The following is an 18,361-nucleotide window of genomic DNA, read 5'->3' on the forward strand; positions in this document are numbered from 1 at the left end:
GGTGGTGAGTATTATAGAGGGCACGGCTTGCATGGAGCACTGGGTGTGGTGAAAAAATAATGAATACTGTTTTTCTGAAAATAAATAAATTGGAAAAAAAAAAAAAGAAAGGATGAATACCCAACTTTTGTATCAACATGGACGGGACTGGAAGAGATTATGCTGAGTGAAATAAGTCAAGCAGAGAGAGTCAATTATCATATGGTTTCACTTATTTGTGGAGCATAACAAATAGCATGGAGGACAAGGGGTGTTAGAGAGGAGAAGGGAGTTGGGGTAAATTGGAAGGGGAGGTGAATCATGAGAGACTATGGACTCTGAAAAACAATCTGAGGGGTTTGAAGTGGCAGCGGGTGGGAGGTTGGGGTACCAGGTGGTGGGTATTATAGAGGGCACGGATTGCATGGAGCACTGGGTGTGATGAAAAAATAATGAATACTGTTATGCTGAAAATAAATAAATTTAATTTAAAAACAAACAAACAAACAAACAAACAAAAAAACCCCTTGCTGACAAGAGGGTTCTGTGTGGCCTTAAGCACTTGGTTAGTCTACTTCTGCTAGATCCCCCTAAAACCAAAGTGTAAGAAGGTGACTTGGTTTCTTTTTTTATTTTTTTGCTCCCTTCCCCACCTTCTTGCTTATCTGAACATTTATACTTTGACCCTGTTAACTATACCCTCCCTTTCTTCTTTATGACGCTCAGTTATCTTCTCTTCCCATGATTCAAATCTCTTTTTTCATATTCTCTTTCAGTAAAGGATGAGGAAATAGCAGCAAGAGCACATACCTTTCATTAGTTGATTCAAACTTCATCCTGCCTGATTAACCTAAAAAGTCCTAAGAAATGAGGAATTCTGCCTGATAGATCACTGAGAGGAGGAATTATTTTTTATGTTTTAGAATCATTTCTGATTCACCTTCTTGGCTCAAGAAGAAAGACACTAGTTGTTTTTTTACCAGGGGTAGATTTGTGGCTTCCATGGCTTCCTGCCGAGCGTGTGACCTCAAGGTGCTAGTCGCCATTGTGTGTGGACTGCTGACGACCATTGTTTTGGGACTGGGCATCTGGACGACTGTGATTAGAATCCAGAAAGGTAATATTGTTTATGGTTAACTATGTTATGTTTATCTTTAACTTGTTATGTTGAACTCAAGTCAAGAGAAGGTATTGAGCCTCTGTCCCTGACACCTAAAGCACCGGTACTACAAATAGCCATGTCTGGGCTGAGGCTGCCCACCAAGGTATAATGTGTGAACTACAACAGGCAAGGGTGTTGAACTGCAACAGGCGAGCCACATGGATGGCTAGCACATAGTGGCACACACATGACTATGAATATGTTTGTGTGAGTGGGCAGGGTGAGGAATTACCTACTTTAATTAGCCTCTTCTTGCTCTTTTAACTCCTGACTGGATACCAGCTTAATTAAGGTCATTAAGAACACATGTTTGGGTTTGTGTAGCTAAATCCAAGAAAGGTAAATAATTATGGACACACACAGATGGACGCACATAATCAAACATGGGCAGAATGGACTTTCATCTCAAGAAGAAAGTTTAGAAATGTTCTCACTAGGATTATAAATAAAATCATATGGTTTGTGCACAAAGTTCTCACTTTCCAAGTATGAAAAATGACTCGAAAATGAAGATTACTTAGAAAATGATTTTTTCTGGTTGTTCAACAAATATTTGTTAGTAAATGGCTATGTGCTAGAGCTGACCCTGGAAGGTGGGAGGGGGAGCAGTGGTATGTAAAACGATGATGTAAGTGGAACTCCCCCCAAGAAACTTACAACAAAGACTTTTTATGACCCCAGAGCTGGTTCCCTTGGGCAGCATAAGTTCTCCATAAAGGGATTCAAAGCTGGGTGTGCTGAGTATTCCCTTCTGAAACAAACAGAGACAGACTCTAATAAAACTGAATAAATATGGGTAAATAAAACCCATCCGCAGAGCAGAAAGGGGGGTGACCTGCCCTCTGAGAAGGTAACTGAGGAGGACAGAAGGTTGGGAGAGCAGACAGAAGTCCAACAGATAGCTGCAAAGATCCACTGTTGGGGACAAAAGAAGGCAAATATATTAGCTGTTGATGGAGTGGTAGCAGAGAAGGGATCTGATTGTCCTTCCCTCTCCCCACCCCTCAGAACATTCATTTACAAAATATTGTACTAACAGGATTTGGATAATTAGCATGAGAAAATTTGCCAGAACAAAAACAATAAAATTTAAACTTGAGAAAATGTGTTTTTGTTTTGCTTATTTCTTTATTTGTTGGTTTAAGTTTTGTCTACAGTTAAAAAAATTTATGAACTAGAGGTTTCACCCTATTAAGGCTGCTAAATTTGTAAGACTTTATTTAAAGAGTATATTTTCAAGGAATCTTTCTTTCCTTCCTCTCTCCCTCCTTTCCATTATATGACATCTACTTTAAAAGGGAAATTTGTGGTGAGTAATAAAGGACACAGGTACAATAGAACCATTAAAATAAGGACCAACATGTAAAACATTAGAAGGAAGAAAACAGAGGGAGTTGCTAAAAACAAATACAAAACATAATCCCTGAGACATATCCCTGAACTTCCTGAGGGCTAAGACTTCAAATGAAGCATAATAAGCAACAAAAAAAACCCTTGTTTAATCCTTGTTTAACCCTTTTGTTTAACAGTAAAAGCATATCAGCTCCTCAAAAAAGAGATAAATGTGTTCTTGCTCTGAATTTTTCTTAAAAAATGTTTTATTTGATTGTAGTTGACATACAATGTTACATTATTACATTAGCTTCAGGTGTACAAATGATTTGACAAGTTTATGATTTATGCTTATTTCATTTAATCCTAACAACTACCTTTGAGGCAGTTATTACTATATCCATGAAATTGATGGGGAAAAGGCTCAGAAAATGTTGTCAAACTTACTTAGCTAGAGAGTGTTGGGTCTGGATTTAAATCTAGATTATTCTGACTTTAGTTCCTTCCTTTTCACTCCCGCATATTCTGTCTTCCTAGAGCGATGACAAGGGTAACTCAATCAATGAATTTGTCTCTCTCTCCTTTTTTTTTTTTTTTTGGCTGGGGGCAACTTTGCCCAAAAACCCTAATTCATAAAGATAAGCAATAACCAGTAGGATGTTTTGCTAGGCAAGGTTAGGCACTTTGGTAAGTCACATTGTGTTGTTTGTCTTCAAGTCAATAAGATCTACATTATTAATGCTGCTTATAAAATGTAGATTAATATGTTCACTTTTCAGGTTTGCTGAGTCTTTAAATGGTGTTTATAAACTTTTGGAGTAACTGCTATAACTTTGCCACATTCTTTTAGGTCTTGCCAAAATACTTCCCTCAACTTCGCAAAATTATATGATTATCTGCTATTGAACTTCTAGTCTAGAACAGTGAAAGAGACTATATTCAGACTGCATTGCCTGGAAAACTGCTCATGTTCTAACAGCTTTCCTCCTGGTGACTGCCTTTAATGGAAAGATTTCTTACATTCACATAAGCCCCAATATCTACTGGCCATCAAATAAGCCATGAATGAACTTATCTTTAATTATCCTAAGTATAATTATTCCTTTTTTAAAATGAATCATTCAGTTAAATATCAAACAAGTGGTTCGAGACATAACCTCTAGAATGCCAATGATCTTTTGTGTAGTATAGAAAAGCTTTTTATTCTCCTCCTCCTGCTTAATAAGGACTCTGGTGAAAGGTCATGGTTTAAAGCCCTAGTGCAGATGAAATTGATAGCATTTCATGGAAGCAGACAGGACTTCTTTCAGAATTGCCAGAATAATATTTGGCATTTTTATACCACTGATGAAAACATTAAATAATAATGATCTTTTTTTTTTTTTTCCACCAAAGCATCACAATGAGATACATTGTCAGGTATAACACTTTCTCCATCTAGGCTTTCAGGAATGAGATATCCTATGCTTCTGAAGTTTTATTTGGTAAAGAAATTTTTCAAAACTATTGATGACTCTTGCAATTTCCAAAAGGAGCTCTAGACTTGTAGATCTTCTATGATGATGTCAGTTTACTGGAACACTCTTCATCCAGAGTTTCACATGGCTGTCTCTTTGATGATACAGGTCTCAGGTAAAATGTCACCTCCTCCGAGAGGCCTTTTCTATCCACTCCATCTAAGGTTGTCATTCTATTTTCTCTCTTTCATGTGTACTTTGTTCATGGCTTTTATCATCTGATAATCTCTCACTTAATTCTACTTGTTTGCTCAATGTCTCCCCATTCCTAGAATAAAAGCCCCAAGAAAGCAGTGAACTGACTTATTATTCTGCATTCCCTGCACCAAGCAGAGTACTTGGAATATAGTTGCCAATACATAGCTGATGAGCAAATGAAAAAATCACATGAAAACAAGAAACTGGACTAAACATTGTCAAATAGTTGCCTTCAGAAATGAAAGAATATTGCTACCAATTCCTTGTAATTTGTGTCAAAATGTTAAGATAAATGTTATTATGGATTTGTTTTCAGCAGTTAAGTAACCACCATTTTAGTTTTCTTTTTCTGTTTCTAAGCCATGCAATACTCTAACCATTTCCAGAACTTGGGCTTCATTAAGATCTCTCCAGTTGTGTATGGCCTCTTTTGTTTGGCTGTGTGATCAGCAGTCTTGTAGGATGCTTTCATGTTGGAGCAAATCAAAGTTTTGCAGAACTCTAATCTTTTCACATTAAGGATTTTATCAAATAATATGCACCCTGAGTAATGTGTTTTCAGAAAGGACAACACTAAGGTGTTCTATCTCTGTTGCATTTGTGTTCCTAGTAGCAATGTAACCTTGTAATTCAAGAAGCAGCATAGCTTTTTGGTCCAATCATACTTGATGAAAGTAAAATGAAATATAATTAAGTTTCACTGTACATCTTGACATTTTTCAACTTGAACTAGGCCTGATGTGAACATAGACAGATGTCCATAATCATAACATAGGGGATTTTTCCTCAACTCTTAGGGAGAATAGCTTTTCATAACATATTAGCATTGATGACAATGCCTTATTGAACCATATCCTGTTTCTCTTCTAGATGATAAAATTCCTCTCTGCCATCCTGAGTGCCTTTCCAACCTCTCTCCAGATGCTCTGACTTTCATTTCCTATCACAGGATTCACTTACGCTTCAGGCCAACAAGAGACTTTAGTAGGTTGTAACATTCCCAAACCCTAAGGTCAAACTTCATAGCATTGAAATTCTTGCACAGTAGGAAATGCAGATTGTGCAGAAACGTCAAGGAGAGTATATTGATTCTCAGAAAATAATTTGTACACAGATGCTTGACTTCTGTTTTACTCAGTTACAGTACTTCCTCAAGAGGCAAACTTGATAATAAATCAAACTCATGGAACTGCTCCTGGAGTACAGTTTGCATTTGGGGATTAAAATAAATAAATAAATAAATAAAAGGTCCAGGTAGAAAAGGTTGGGTTTTACACAGCTATAGCGTTATTTAGTCTTAATCTCTATTCTGCTCCTTTACCAGTCTCCCTTCTCACTTCCTCATGTAACCACTCTCTAAATTAAACCAAAACAAAACAAAACGAATAAATCAATTGCTATGAAAGGGAAGGGAGTTGTTTTGGAAGGAATAAATTTTGTTATGTAATTGGCTGAGGGACATGAATTATTTTAACATCACTGACATTTAAATTGCCAATCCTGGGACGCCTGGGTGGCGCAGTTGGTTAAACGACTGCCTCCGGCTCAGGGCGTGATCCTGGAGTCCCGGGATCGAGTCCCACATCAGGCTCCCAGCTCCATGGGGAGTCTGCTTCTCCCTCTGACCTTCTCCTCGCTCATGCTCTCTCTCACTGTCTCTCTCTCTCTCAAATAAATAAAATAAAATCTTAAAAAAAAAAAAAAAAAAAGGTGCTAATGTGTCTTTAGCACTAAAAAAAAAAAAATAAATAAATAAATTGCCGATCCTGTTTTCAAAGCCACTTTCTTAAATTAAGAGGCTAGGCCCTTGGCTTAGTGGATTTTTTCTTGATTTACAGGTATTAGTTTTCCTTAAAATTCTGAATACAAACACCACCCATAGACCTTTTGATAATATATTTCTTGAAGAACATTTGGTAGAAAATATGGTGGTTGGGAGTGTGCACATTGAGAATCGGGGTGGGGGGGAAATACAGAAGTAGAAAGAAAGAAAAAGTTCTAGATCCTGACTGCCCTGTTGAAACACAAATGTCACCACTTACCAACGGAATAAATCTGAGCAAGTTATTCAACATTTCTGCACTTCAGATTTCCTATTATGGGAGCAATAATATACCTAACTTACAGAGCTGTCATTAAATGATTTAATGAGTTAATTACAAGTTTAGGATGACATGTAGGACACTATAAGCACTCAACAAATGTTAAATCCTTTTTTAAATTTATGAATTTTTAGATAATTTAGTGCATAGTTTTTTTTTAAATTTTTAAAATTTTTTTAGTGCATAGTTTTCTGCATTCCCTGATTATACCTTGAATAGATGCTGTTGACTTAGATTGGACCTGTGGATTGAAACTCAGCTTTTCAAACTGAAGGCTCAACTGATTGATTTATTTAAAAAATATTTTTAAAGATTTATTTATTTCTATTTGAGAGATAGAGAGGGAAAGTCATGCACATGGGGGAAAGGGAGAGTGAATGGGAGAGGGATACAGACTCCCCTTTCAGCACAGGCAGCGTGGAGTCTGAGGCGGGGCTGGATCTCTCCACCCTGAGTTTGTGACCTGAGCTGACCTGAGTGGAAACCAAGAGTCAGACGCCGAGTGAACCACCCAGGTGCCCCTCAACGGATCAGTTTAAAACAGAAACAGTTCTATGAACTACTATATCATCCTGCATTAAAAAAATATTTATACTATGCTACATCATCAGGGAAAAATTTTATTAAAATACGTAACCAGTTTATTGAAATATGTAACCATGTAGGTCTTTTTGAATAACTTTTACCTTAAGGAAAAAACGAAATCTTACGTATTTTGTTTGTTTAAAACTTTTAGTGTTCCTTTTCACAACGGAGTAACTTTCCTAAATATTGTCTTCTCATTTAAAAGGAATCTTCTTCCTCATCCAAATGTTTCAAATTCCTGGTCTGGGACAAATGACAGATGCCAAGATGTTAAAACCCTAAGAATTGGAGGCAGACACTTGAGCCTTCTGATGGAATTTCTTTGACTAAGGAAAGATATTTTTAATCTTGCACTTAATTAAACTAAACTTTTCACAACAGATTCTAATTTGTCTAGGAGAGGAAATGAAATTCATGTCTTCCATTTGGAAGTTTTAGTATTTTATGCTACTTTCTCAGGCAGCATGAAGTGTTTTACATTATGTTCTGCATTTAACTGTCCATGTTGTGTGGTAAAGATATTGAAAATAGGGCTAATATTTCTGGAAATATTACTTATTGTAATTTGAGAAAATGTAGGGAAATATTAATATTATACTGGTGTTATAAAAGAAAAATACCACTATTAAACATATTTCAGTGTGTTGATCCTCAAGTAACTTGAAGCTGACGTCTACCCTCTTGTGTTTCCCTATGGTAAAGTAAAGGCAGTACTATTTTTTTTTTCCAATTTATTTATTTTCAGAAAAACAGTATTCATTGTTTTTTCACCACACCCAGTGCTCCATGCAAGCCGTGCCCTCTATAATACCCACCACCTGGTACCCCAACCTCCCAACCTCCCACCCGCCCCCCACCCCGCCCCCCCCCCCCGCCACTTCAAACCCCTCAGATTGTTTTTCAGAGTCCATAGTCTCTCGTGGTTCACCTCCCCTTCCAATTTACCCAAATTCCCTACTCCTCTCTAACTCCCCTTGTCCTCTATGCTCTATGTTATGCTCCACAAATAAGTGAAGGCAGTACTATTAGAAGAGGGTGGGAGCACTTAGTGCTGAAGGGATCTGAGTTAATCTACTCAGCTATCAATTAGTTACTAGTCTGGAACAAGTTAGTCTTTATATAGAAGATAGGCTTTATGTAGAATGGGGATGTTGGGCTAATGAATAGCTAATGTCATTTTTATGAGTCCATAGCTTTAAAAACTAGTTAAATGAAAGAAACAAAGCTCTTATTCTTTCTGGGTCTGATTTTTTCTTTACTTAAAATATGGAGGTTTAAAAATACCAATAATATCTTTATTATAGTTTGTGGGTAATTTAGGTATTTCAGTGGAAAGGGTCTTGAACTGTGGAGCAAAAGGTGTTAAAATTGTGATTATGACAGAGGAATGGTAGCTCAGCCTGGGCTTGATACCCTCAACCAAAATGCAAATGCCAAAGAGGCCAGTCAGCAAATATTTGTTGAGTACCATCTATGCATCTGTCCTCGAACTAGACCTGGAGATAGAAGAAAGAAAATAAAAGAAAGTCAATTCTAAGGAAGGCTGTTTGGCGGTAATGAAAAGAACAACCTAATGGAATGGAAATTAAAAACAAAACAAAACAGGAGCAGACATCAAAAAAACCAAAAGCTAGGGGTGCCTGGGTGGCTCAGTCAATTAATTACTCGCCTTCAGCTCAGGTCACGATCCCAGGGTCCTGGAATCAAGGCAGGCATTCGGCCTCAGGCTCCCTGCTCCATGGGGAGCCTGCGTCTCCCTCTGCCTGCTGTTCCTCCTGCTTGTACGCTCTCACTCTTTCTCTGACAAATAAATAAAATCTTTAAAAAAGTAAAGAAAAGAAATCAAAAGCTAGTTTTTTGAAAAGATAAATTTAAGTAGGTAAATATCTGGTGAGATTTGTCAAGACAAAAAGGCATAATTAAGCAATATGTACAAAAATAAAGGGGGTCACAACACAGGTACGATAACAAAGATTTAAGCAAAAGTCAGGTGGGAATCCCCACCCGGGGCCTGCGTCTCCCCTTCCAGGCTTTGCTGATTGCATCTGGGTCCTCTGCTGGGCTTCCATGAGTTGTGGGTGCTTCCCCCTCACCCCAAGGTTGGCCTCTCAGGGGACAGCAGCACATTCCCTGAGGGGTGGCCATTCATGGCTTGTGGTGTGATCTGGGGTGTCTGCAGGTATGAGCACAAAGCATCCTGGGAGTGGGACTGAGACAGGTTGGGGAGAAAGGGGGCAGATGCAGCTGGGGCTCCTTGCCACATTCTGATTTAGAACTCCCAGGAATCCACAGTTCCTAAATTCAAACTGGCCTTCCAGGTCCTTATGAAGGTATGTTTATCATGGCATTAGAATCAAGCACGTAGACTTTATTTGGCAACCTAGCTTAATTTATAAGTTTTACATTTATTTTTATATAATGGTATTTGGATCTTCACTGTATTTGTCCCAGACTCTGCATATAGTTGCCTTGCTAGTGAAAATTCAGATTAGTATAACCCTTAAGGGATAAGCTAGAAATAACTGTCAGAATGACAAAAGTGTACTCTTTGGCTCAGAATTACAATTCTGGGACTGTATTCTCTAGATTAATTTGTACAATTGCAAGGTAGAATATGTACAGGGCAGTTTTGGAACAACAAATGAGAACAACACAAGTATCCGTCAATAAGGGATCAGTTAAATAGATCAGTTAGGGTACTTCCATACAATGGCCTATAATAAAATTGTAAAAGGAGATGCAGAAGTTCTCTACAAACTGTTGCAGAAAGATTTTCAACATTCTTTGTTAATTGCAAGAGCAAGCTACAGAAAAGAGAGGAAGAAAATAAGACTATAGATTCATATTGCTCATACTGAAAAAAGAAAGATTGGGAAAAAATGAATAGTTGTGTATATTTAGGGATGAGAGCAAGGTTATATACCTTTGTATGTTGTATTTATTTTCCAACTCTGTGAATGTGAATATAATAAATCAGTGATTAATAAAACCTAATAAGGGGAGCCTGCGTAGCTTAGTTTAGCCTCTGCCTTCAGCCCAGGTCATGATCTCAGGGTCCTGGGATCAAGCCCCACATCAGGCTCTCTACTCAGTAGGAGCCTGCTCCCCTCCCTACCACCTCTCTGCCTACTTGTGATCGCTCTCTCTCTGTCAAAATAAATAAATAAATAAAATCTTTAAAAAAAAAAATAAATAAATTCTTTAAAAAAAAAAAAACCCCTAATAAAATAATAAGCAAATACCATGGCAAACCTTACCTTAGCTAATATAAAAATACCATGAGAGACTATGGACTCTGAAAAACAGTCTGAGGGGTTTGAAGTGGCGGGGGGGGGGGGGAGGTTGGGGTACCAGGTGGTGGGTATTATAGAGGGCACAGCTTGCATGGAGCACTGGGTGTGGTGAAAAAATAATGAATACTGTTTTTCTGAAAATAAATAAATGGGGGAAAAGAAAAAAAAAATTTTGGCCAGGTGGAAATTTAAAAATATATATATATATAGATAGATAGATATTTTTATACATATATGTATATATTTTTATACATATATATATTTTTTATACACACACACACACACACACACACACACACACAAAAGACCAAATTTACTCCCCAAAGTAGGGAAAAAACCTATATAGAACTGCAACAATTTAAGTAATTGAATTAAGAGTAAAAAACAAAACTGCATGCAAATGCTGTATATAGATTATGTTACATATAATAATAGTATAAAATATGTTGCAAAAGATAAATGATGATTTCACTATAGGATTACCTCTGGGTATGGGGGAAAAATAACGTTGACAGGAGTACAAAGGTTTCCAGTTCTTTCTGCAAAGTTTTATTACATATTTTTTTTAAAAATCTGAAGCAAATCTGAGAGAAAGTTACTATCTTTTAAAACTGGCTTTGGGTAGTGGGGGATGTTTTATACTCTATGTTTTATATTTGAAGCATTCTACAATTTAAAAAGATTCGGGTATTCCCCTTGGTTACACAGAGAAGTTTGTCACATAACAATTACAATTAAATCTCTCTTAGTAGAACTTAAGATCTTTGAGGTCTGGATCTGTATTTTTTTTTTTTTTAATACTAAGAGACTTTATTTTTTGAGAAGTTTCAGGATACAGTAAAATTAAGCAGAAAGTATAGAGTTCCCATTTCTTCCCTCTCTCATCAACCCTTCCCCTCCATATCTTTCTTTATTCTTAATATCTTACACTAGTAGGTTGCTTTTGTTATAATTAATAAGCCAATATCAATACATCATTAATTAAAATGCATTTTATATTAGAATTCATTCTTTGTGTTGTAGAGTTTTGTGGATTTTGACCAGTACATGACGGCATGTATCCACTGTTACAGCATCCTACAGAATAGTTCACTGACCTGAAAATTCCCTGGGCTTCATCTATTCATTCCTTCCTCCCTCTCCCAAACCCCTGATCTTTTTACTGTTGCTATAGTTTTGCCTTTTCCAGAGTGTCATATCTGGAAGGATACAGCATGTAGCCTTTTCAGCCTTCTGAAAGCTTCTTTCACTTTAAATGTATTTAAGATTCCTCCATATCTTTAGGGGTTTCATAGCTCATCTCTTTTTATGGCTAAATAATATTCCATTGGTTGGATAGACCACAGCTTTTTTTTTTTTTTTTTTAAATCCATTTACCTATTGAAGGATATCTTGTTTGCTTCCGGTTTTTGGTAATTATGTATTCAGCTGCTGTAAACATTTATGTGTAGCTTTCTGTGTGGACATAAGTGTCTGCTTATTTGAGTAAATAACTAGAAGTGTGGTTGATGGGTTTTATGGTAGAACCATGTGTAGCTATATAAGAAACTACTAACCTGTCTTCCAAACTGGCTGTACCACTTTGCATTCCCACCAGCAGTGATGAAAGCCCTGGTTGCTCCACAACCCGGCTGGCATTCGATGTTTACAGTGTTTTGGATTTTAGCCATTCCAATAGGTGTGTAGTGTTATTGTTGTTTTAATTTGCACTTCCCTGATGACATGTGATGTTGAGCATATTTTCATATGTTTATTTGCGATCAGTATATCTTCTTTGGTGAGCTGTCTGTTCAGATCTTTTCCCCACTTTTAATTGCTTGCTTTCTTACTGTTGAATTTTAAGAGTCCTTTGTGTATTTTTTTTAAAGATTTTATTTATTTATTTGACAGACAGAGATCACAAGTAGGCAGAGAGGCAGGCAGAGAGAGATGGGGAAGCAGGCTCCCTGCTGAGCAGAGAGCCGGATGTGGGGCTTCATCCCAGAACCCTGAGATCATGACCTGAGCTGAAGGCAGAGGCTTTAACCCATTGAGCTACCCAGGTGCCCTAAGAGTTCTTTGTGTATTTCGGATACTAGTCCTTTATCAGATACATGATTTAGAAATAATTTTTCCCATTCTGTGTCTTATTCTTTCTTTCTCTTAACAACGTGTTTTGTAGACCAGAAGTTTTTCATTTTGAGAAAGTTCCACTTATTTATTGTATTTATCCTTTTTTCCTTCATGGATTGTACTCTTTGTGTATATCTAAAAAGTTGTTATCAAACTGAATGTCACTTGGATTTTCTCCTGTATTTTCTTCTTAAAGATTTATAGTTTTGCATTTTACATTTAGATTTATGACTTATTTTCAGTTATATTTTTTGAGAAAGATGTAAGTCTGAGTCTGGATTTATTTTTTCACATGTGTCTGTCTAATTTTCTCAGCAACATTTATTAAAAGGACTATCCTTTCTCCATTGGGTTGCCCTTACTCCTTTGTCAAAGATCGGTTGACTTTATCTGCCTCAGTCTGTTTTGGGCACTCTATTATGTTCTAATGATCTATTTGTCTCTTTTTTGACAATACAAGAGTGTCTTGATTATTGCAGGTTTCAGAATGTCTTGAAGTTACATATTCTGTGTTTCAGCTTTGTTCTTCTTTAATTGTGCTGGCTATTCTAGGACTTTGACATTTTCATATAAACTTTAGTTTTTTTATATTCACAAAATAATTTTCTTGGATTTTGATTGGAATTGCATTAAATCTATAAATCAAGCTGTGAAAATTGAAAACGTAAACAATAATAAGTTTTCCTATACATGAGCATGGAATATCTCTCTACTTATTTAGAATTTCTTTGATTTCTTTTATTAGACGTTTGTAGTTTTCCTCGTATAGATTTTGTACATATTTGGTTAGATTTATGTTCATGTATTTCTTTTTTTGGTGTTAATGTAAATGATACCATTTATGCTTTAAAATCCAAGTCTAATTTACTTTTGCATATTAATCTTTTATCTCAAAATTTTCTGTAATTTTTTATCAGTTCCAGAAGTTTTTTTGGTGAATCTTTGCGATTTCTTACAGAGATAATTATGTCATCTCTGAATAAAGACTTTTATTTCTTTCTCCCAATCTGAAATATATTTTATTTCCTTTTCTTGTCTTACTACATTAGTTATGACTTCCAGTGTATTGTTGAATAAGAGTGGTGGGAAGGGAAATCCTTGCCATGTTCTCAACTTAGGGGAAAGCATCTAATTTCTCACCATTAAGTATGAGATTGGGTTTATGCTTTTTGTAGATGTTCTGTATCAAGTTGATACAGTTCCCCTGTGTTTCCTATTTGCTAAGAATTTTTAACATGAATGGAAATTGGATTCTGTTGAATCCATTTTCTGTATCTATTGATGTGATCATGTGATTTTTCTTTTTCAGCCTGTTATGATAATTTACATTAATTGACTTAAAAATGGATTTAAGTTCTAGTTAGTTGATATGCAGTGTAATATTGGTTTCAGGAGTAGAATTCAGTGATTCGTCATTTATATACCACACCCAGTGCTCATCACAAGACCCTCTTTAATACCTATCACCAATGAAGCCATCCCCCACCCACCTCCCTTCATCAACCCTCAGTTTGTTCTCTATCATTAAGAGTCTCTTATTGTTACATTAATTGATTCTTGAATGTTGAACTAGCTTTGCATACCTGGAATAAATCCCAGTTTATCATGGTATCTAATTCTTTCTATATATTGTTGGGTTTGGTTTGCTAATATTTTGTTGAGGAATTTTGCCTTTATATTCATGTGAGATATTGATATGTAATTTTTCTTTCTTGTAATGCTTTTGTCTGATTTTGGTATTAGAGTCACACTGGCCTCATTGAATGAGTTAAGAAGTGTTTTTTCTGCCTTTTTTTTTTTTTTCCTAGAAGAGAGTGTTAAACATTGATATCGGTTTTTCCTTACATGTTTGGTAGGATTCACCAGTAAACCCGTCTGGGGCCTGGGGCCTTTTTTTGGAAAGTTATTGATTCAGTTTCTTTATTGATATAGGCCTATTCCAGAGATCTGTTTCTCCTTTTGTGAGTTCAGTTGAGTCTGTCCTTCAAGGAATTGTTCAGTTTCATTTAATTTATCAAATCTGTGGGCATAGAACTATTCCTTTATTATTTTTTTAATGTTCATGAGGCCAATAGTGATGACCCTTTTTCATATCTGATATTAGTAATTTGTGCCTTCTATTTTTTCATGGTTAGACTGGCTAGAGACTTATCAATTTTAATGATCTTTCCAACTAAGCATCTTTTGGTTTCACTGATTTTCTCTATTAACTTCTGGTTTCAACGTCATTGATTTTTGCTCTGATTTTTCATTATTTGTTTTCTTTTTCTTCCTTTAAACTTATTTGGCTCTTCTTTTTAGTTTCCCAAGGTAGAAACTTAGATAATAATTCTAGATCTTTCTTCTTTTTTTTTAATACATACATTCAGTGCTATAAATTTCCCTCTAAGCATTGCTTTCGCTGCATCTCACTTTCATTTTCATTTAGTGAAAAATACTTTAAAAAGCTTTCTTGAGATTTATTTAACCCACTTACCATTTAGAAGTGTGTTGTGTTTTTTTTTTTTCCAATTTATTTATTTTCAGAAAAACAGTATTCATTATTTTTTCACCACACCCAGTGCTCCATGCAAGCTGTGCCCTCTATAATACCCACCACCTGGTACCCCAACCTCCCGCCCCCCCACCACTTTAAACCCCTCAGACTGTTTTTCAGAGTCCATAGTCTCTCATGGTTCATCTCCCCTTCCAATTTACCCAAAAGCACATACCCTCCCAATGTCCATAACCCTACCCCCCTTCTCCCAACCCCCCTCCCCCCAGCAACCCACAGTAGAAGTGTGTTGTTTAATCTCCAAATATTTGGGGTATTTTCCAGATATTTCTCTATTATTGATTTCTAGCTTAATTCCATCTTGGTTTGAAAACATACTTGGAATGATTTCTATTCTTTGAAATTTGTTTAGATGTATTTTATGGTACATGAATGTGGTTTATCTCAGTGACTACTCCATGGGTGCTTGAGAAGAATGTGTATTCTGACATAGTTGGATGAAGTATACTATAATTTATTGTCAAATAGATCTAGTTAGTTGATGGTGCTTTCAGTTCAACTTTATTTTTACTGATTTTCTGTTTGCTGGATCTGTCCATTACTAAGAATGGATGTTTAAGTCTCAGACTATAATAGCAAATTTATCTATTTTTCTTTCTGTCAGATTTGGTTCACTTATTTTGACACTATATTGTTTGGTATACACATATCAAAGATTGTTAGTTCTTGGAGAGTTAGCCCATTTATCATTAAGAAAGAAATGTCCTTTATCTCTAATGACTTTCCTTGCTCTGAAATCTGCTTTGTGTGAAGTTAATATAGCTTCTCTAACTTTCCCTTAATTAGTATTGTCATGGTATATCTTTCTCTATTTTTCTTTTAAACTATCTGTGTCCTTTGATTTAAAGTGGGTTTGTTATAGACAACATATAGTTGTGTCTTGTTCTTTATTCACTGTATAGTATCCTTCTTATAATATTTGTAAGTGTTTTTAATGTTCTTTTCTTTGTTTGTTCCATTGCTATTGTCTTTTTCTGCCTTATCTGGTTTTTATTGAGCATTTTATTTAATTCTGCTTTCTCTCCTCTCTTGTCATATGCTTTATATTTAAAAAAATTTTGGGTGGTTAATCTAGAGTTTGTAATATACATTTACAACTAATCTAAGCCTGGGGTGCCTGGATGGCTCAGTTGCTTAAGCACCCAACTCTTGATTTCAGTTCAGGTCATGATCTCAGGGTTGTGAGATAGAGCCCTGCACTGGCCCTGCACTCAGCATGGAGTCTGCTTGAGATTCTCTCTCTCCCTCTGTTTCTTCCCTCACTTTCATGTTCTGTCTCTATAAATAAATAAATAAATAAATCTTAAAAAAACAAACAAACCCAACTAATCTAAGTCCACTTTCTAGTAACAGTATATGGCCTAATGAATAGTACCAGGCCCTCATTATATGGTGTTCCTAATTCCTCCTTCTCTTCCCTTATAATATATTTTTGCCATTTATTTCATTTTTCCATAAGCTATAATCACCTCATCTATCATTGCTATTATTATTTTGAATAAACATCATTAAGAATGAAAAAGATTTTATTTACTTTCATTTATTCCTTCTCTAATGTTCTTCTTTTCTTACATAGATTTAAGTTTCTGGCCTATATCATTTCCTTCTCTTAAAGGAATTTTTAAAATTTCTTACAAACTCCTTCAATTTTTGTTTGAGGGTCTTTATTTCTCATTTGCTTTTAAAGGATAATTCCCTGGATACAGAATTCTTTATTGGTGTTTTTTTTCTTTCAACACTGAATATTTCACTATACTCTTTTATTTCCTGCCTGCTTTCTGAGGAGAATTCCAATGTAATTAATTCTTATACTTGTTTCTCTGCAGATAACTTTTCTCTCCCCTAATCCTTCTTTGGAAATTTTCTCTTTGTCTTTGATTTTCTGTAGTTTGAATAGAATGTGCTTAAGTGTAGTTTGTTTGGTTTGGTTTGGTTTTGACATTTATCCTAGTTGGTGTTCTCTGAGATTCCTACATCTGTGATTTGGTGTCTATCATTTATTTTGGAATATTTTCAGACAATAAAACTTCAAATATTTTGGGGCACCTAGGTGGCTCAGTTGGGTAAGTGGATGCCTTTGGCTCAGGTCATGATCTCTGGGTCCTGATATTGAGCCCCACATTGGGTTCCCTGCTCAGTGGGGAGTCTGCTTCTCCCTCTCCCTCTGCTACTTCCCCTACTTGTGGTTATGTGCACACACACTCTCTCTCGAATAAATAAACAAAATCTTATATATACAAACAAAAAAACAAACAAACTTCAAGTATTTCTTCTATTCCTTCTTCCCTTCCTGTCCTTCTGGTATTCCCATTAGATGTATGTTACACCTTTGTCCCATAGTTTTCAGATATTCCATTATAATTTTCATTCTTGTTTTCTCCTTGTTTTTATTTTTTAAAAATTTTATTATTTTTAAGTTAAATACAATTAACATATAATGTATTATTAGTTTCAGATGTAGAGTTCAATGATTCATCAGTCCTACATAACACCTAGTGTTCATTACATCATATGCCCTCCTTAACGTCCATCACCCAATTATCCCATCCCCCTAACCCCCTCCCTCCCAGCAACACTTGGTTTATTTCCTGTGATTAAGAGTGTCTTATGGTTTGTCTCCCTCTCTGATTTTGTCTTTGTTTTTAGTTTAGAAAGTTTCTAATGACATTTTTTTGAGCTCAGTGATTCTTTCCTTGGACTTGTCCAGTCTACTGATGAACCTGTCAAAGACATTCTTCACTTCTGTTTTTTGGTTTCTAGTATTTCTTTTGGTTCTTTCTTAGAACTTCCATCTCATAAATTACTCACTTATTCTTGCATGTTGTCTACTTTTTTCATTGGACCTCCTAGCATATTAACCATCATTATTTCAAATCTCTGGTCTGATAATTCCAAAATATCTGCCACATACAAGTCTCTCCTCATGCTTGGTATGTCTATTCAGGCTGTGTTTTTGCCTTTTAAATGATTTGTACTTTTTTGGTTTAAAGTCAGACATGATGTATTATGTAAAAGGAATTGAGGCACAGGCCTTTACTATGAAGTTTTATGTTTATCTGGCTAAAATTTAGGTGGTGTTCACTGTGTGCTGTAGCTGCAGGTGTTCTTTGCCAGTCAGTCACCCCACCCGTCCCCCCTCCCCCCTGGGAAAGCACTGTTCTGATTTTATCACCATAGATTAGTTTTGCTATTTTTGAACCTTATATTTACAAAATTAAATAGTATTTACTCTTGTATGTCTGAATACTTTTTTAATGTAATGTTCTTCAGATTGATTTATGTTGTTGTGTTTATTGCTTTTTATTGCTAAATAATCATATTCTACTATATGAATACACATAATTTGTTTATTCAGTTGGTGAAATTTTTTTAAAAGATTTATTTATTTATTTTTAGAGAGAGAGAATGTTTGGGGTAGAGTGTGACAGAGAGAGAGAGAGAGAGGGAGGGAGAGAAGCAGACTCCCTGCTGAGTGTAGAGCCCAATCCTGGGCTCAATCACAGGATCCTGAGATCATACCCTGAACC

General features: G+C 35.8%; 1 protein-coding gene across 2 annotated transcripts in view; it reads left to right on the forward strand.

The window, feature by feature from the left end:
• Positions 1-981: 981 nt before the first annotated feature.
• The window catches only part of ADGRG7 (adhesion G protein-coupled receptor G7), a 71,483-nt gene continuing 54,103 nt past the window's right edge, over positions 982-18,361 (forward strand). The window contains exons 1-2 of one of the 2 annotated variants that reach the window (XM_044255027.1): positions 982-1,096; positions 4,130-4,147. In XM_044255027.1, the coding sequence (XP_044110962.1) occupies positions 982-1,096; positions 4,130-4,147 (133 nt within the window). The remainder of the gene's footprint in view (positions 1,097-4,129; positions 4,148-18,361) is intronic. The other variant, XM_044255026.1, reaches the window with a different exon arrangement.

Source organism: Neovison vison, chromosome 6 (assembly GCF_020171115.1).
Source record: "Neovison vison isolate M4711 chromosome 6, ASM_NN_V1, whole genome shotgun sequence".
NCBI lineage: Eukaryota > Metazoa > Chordata > Mammalia > Carnivora > Mustelidae > Neogale > Neogale vison.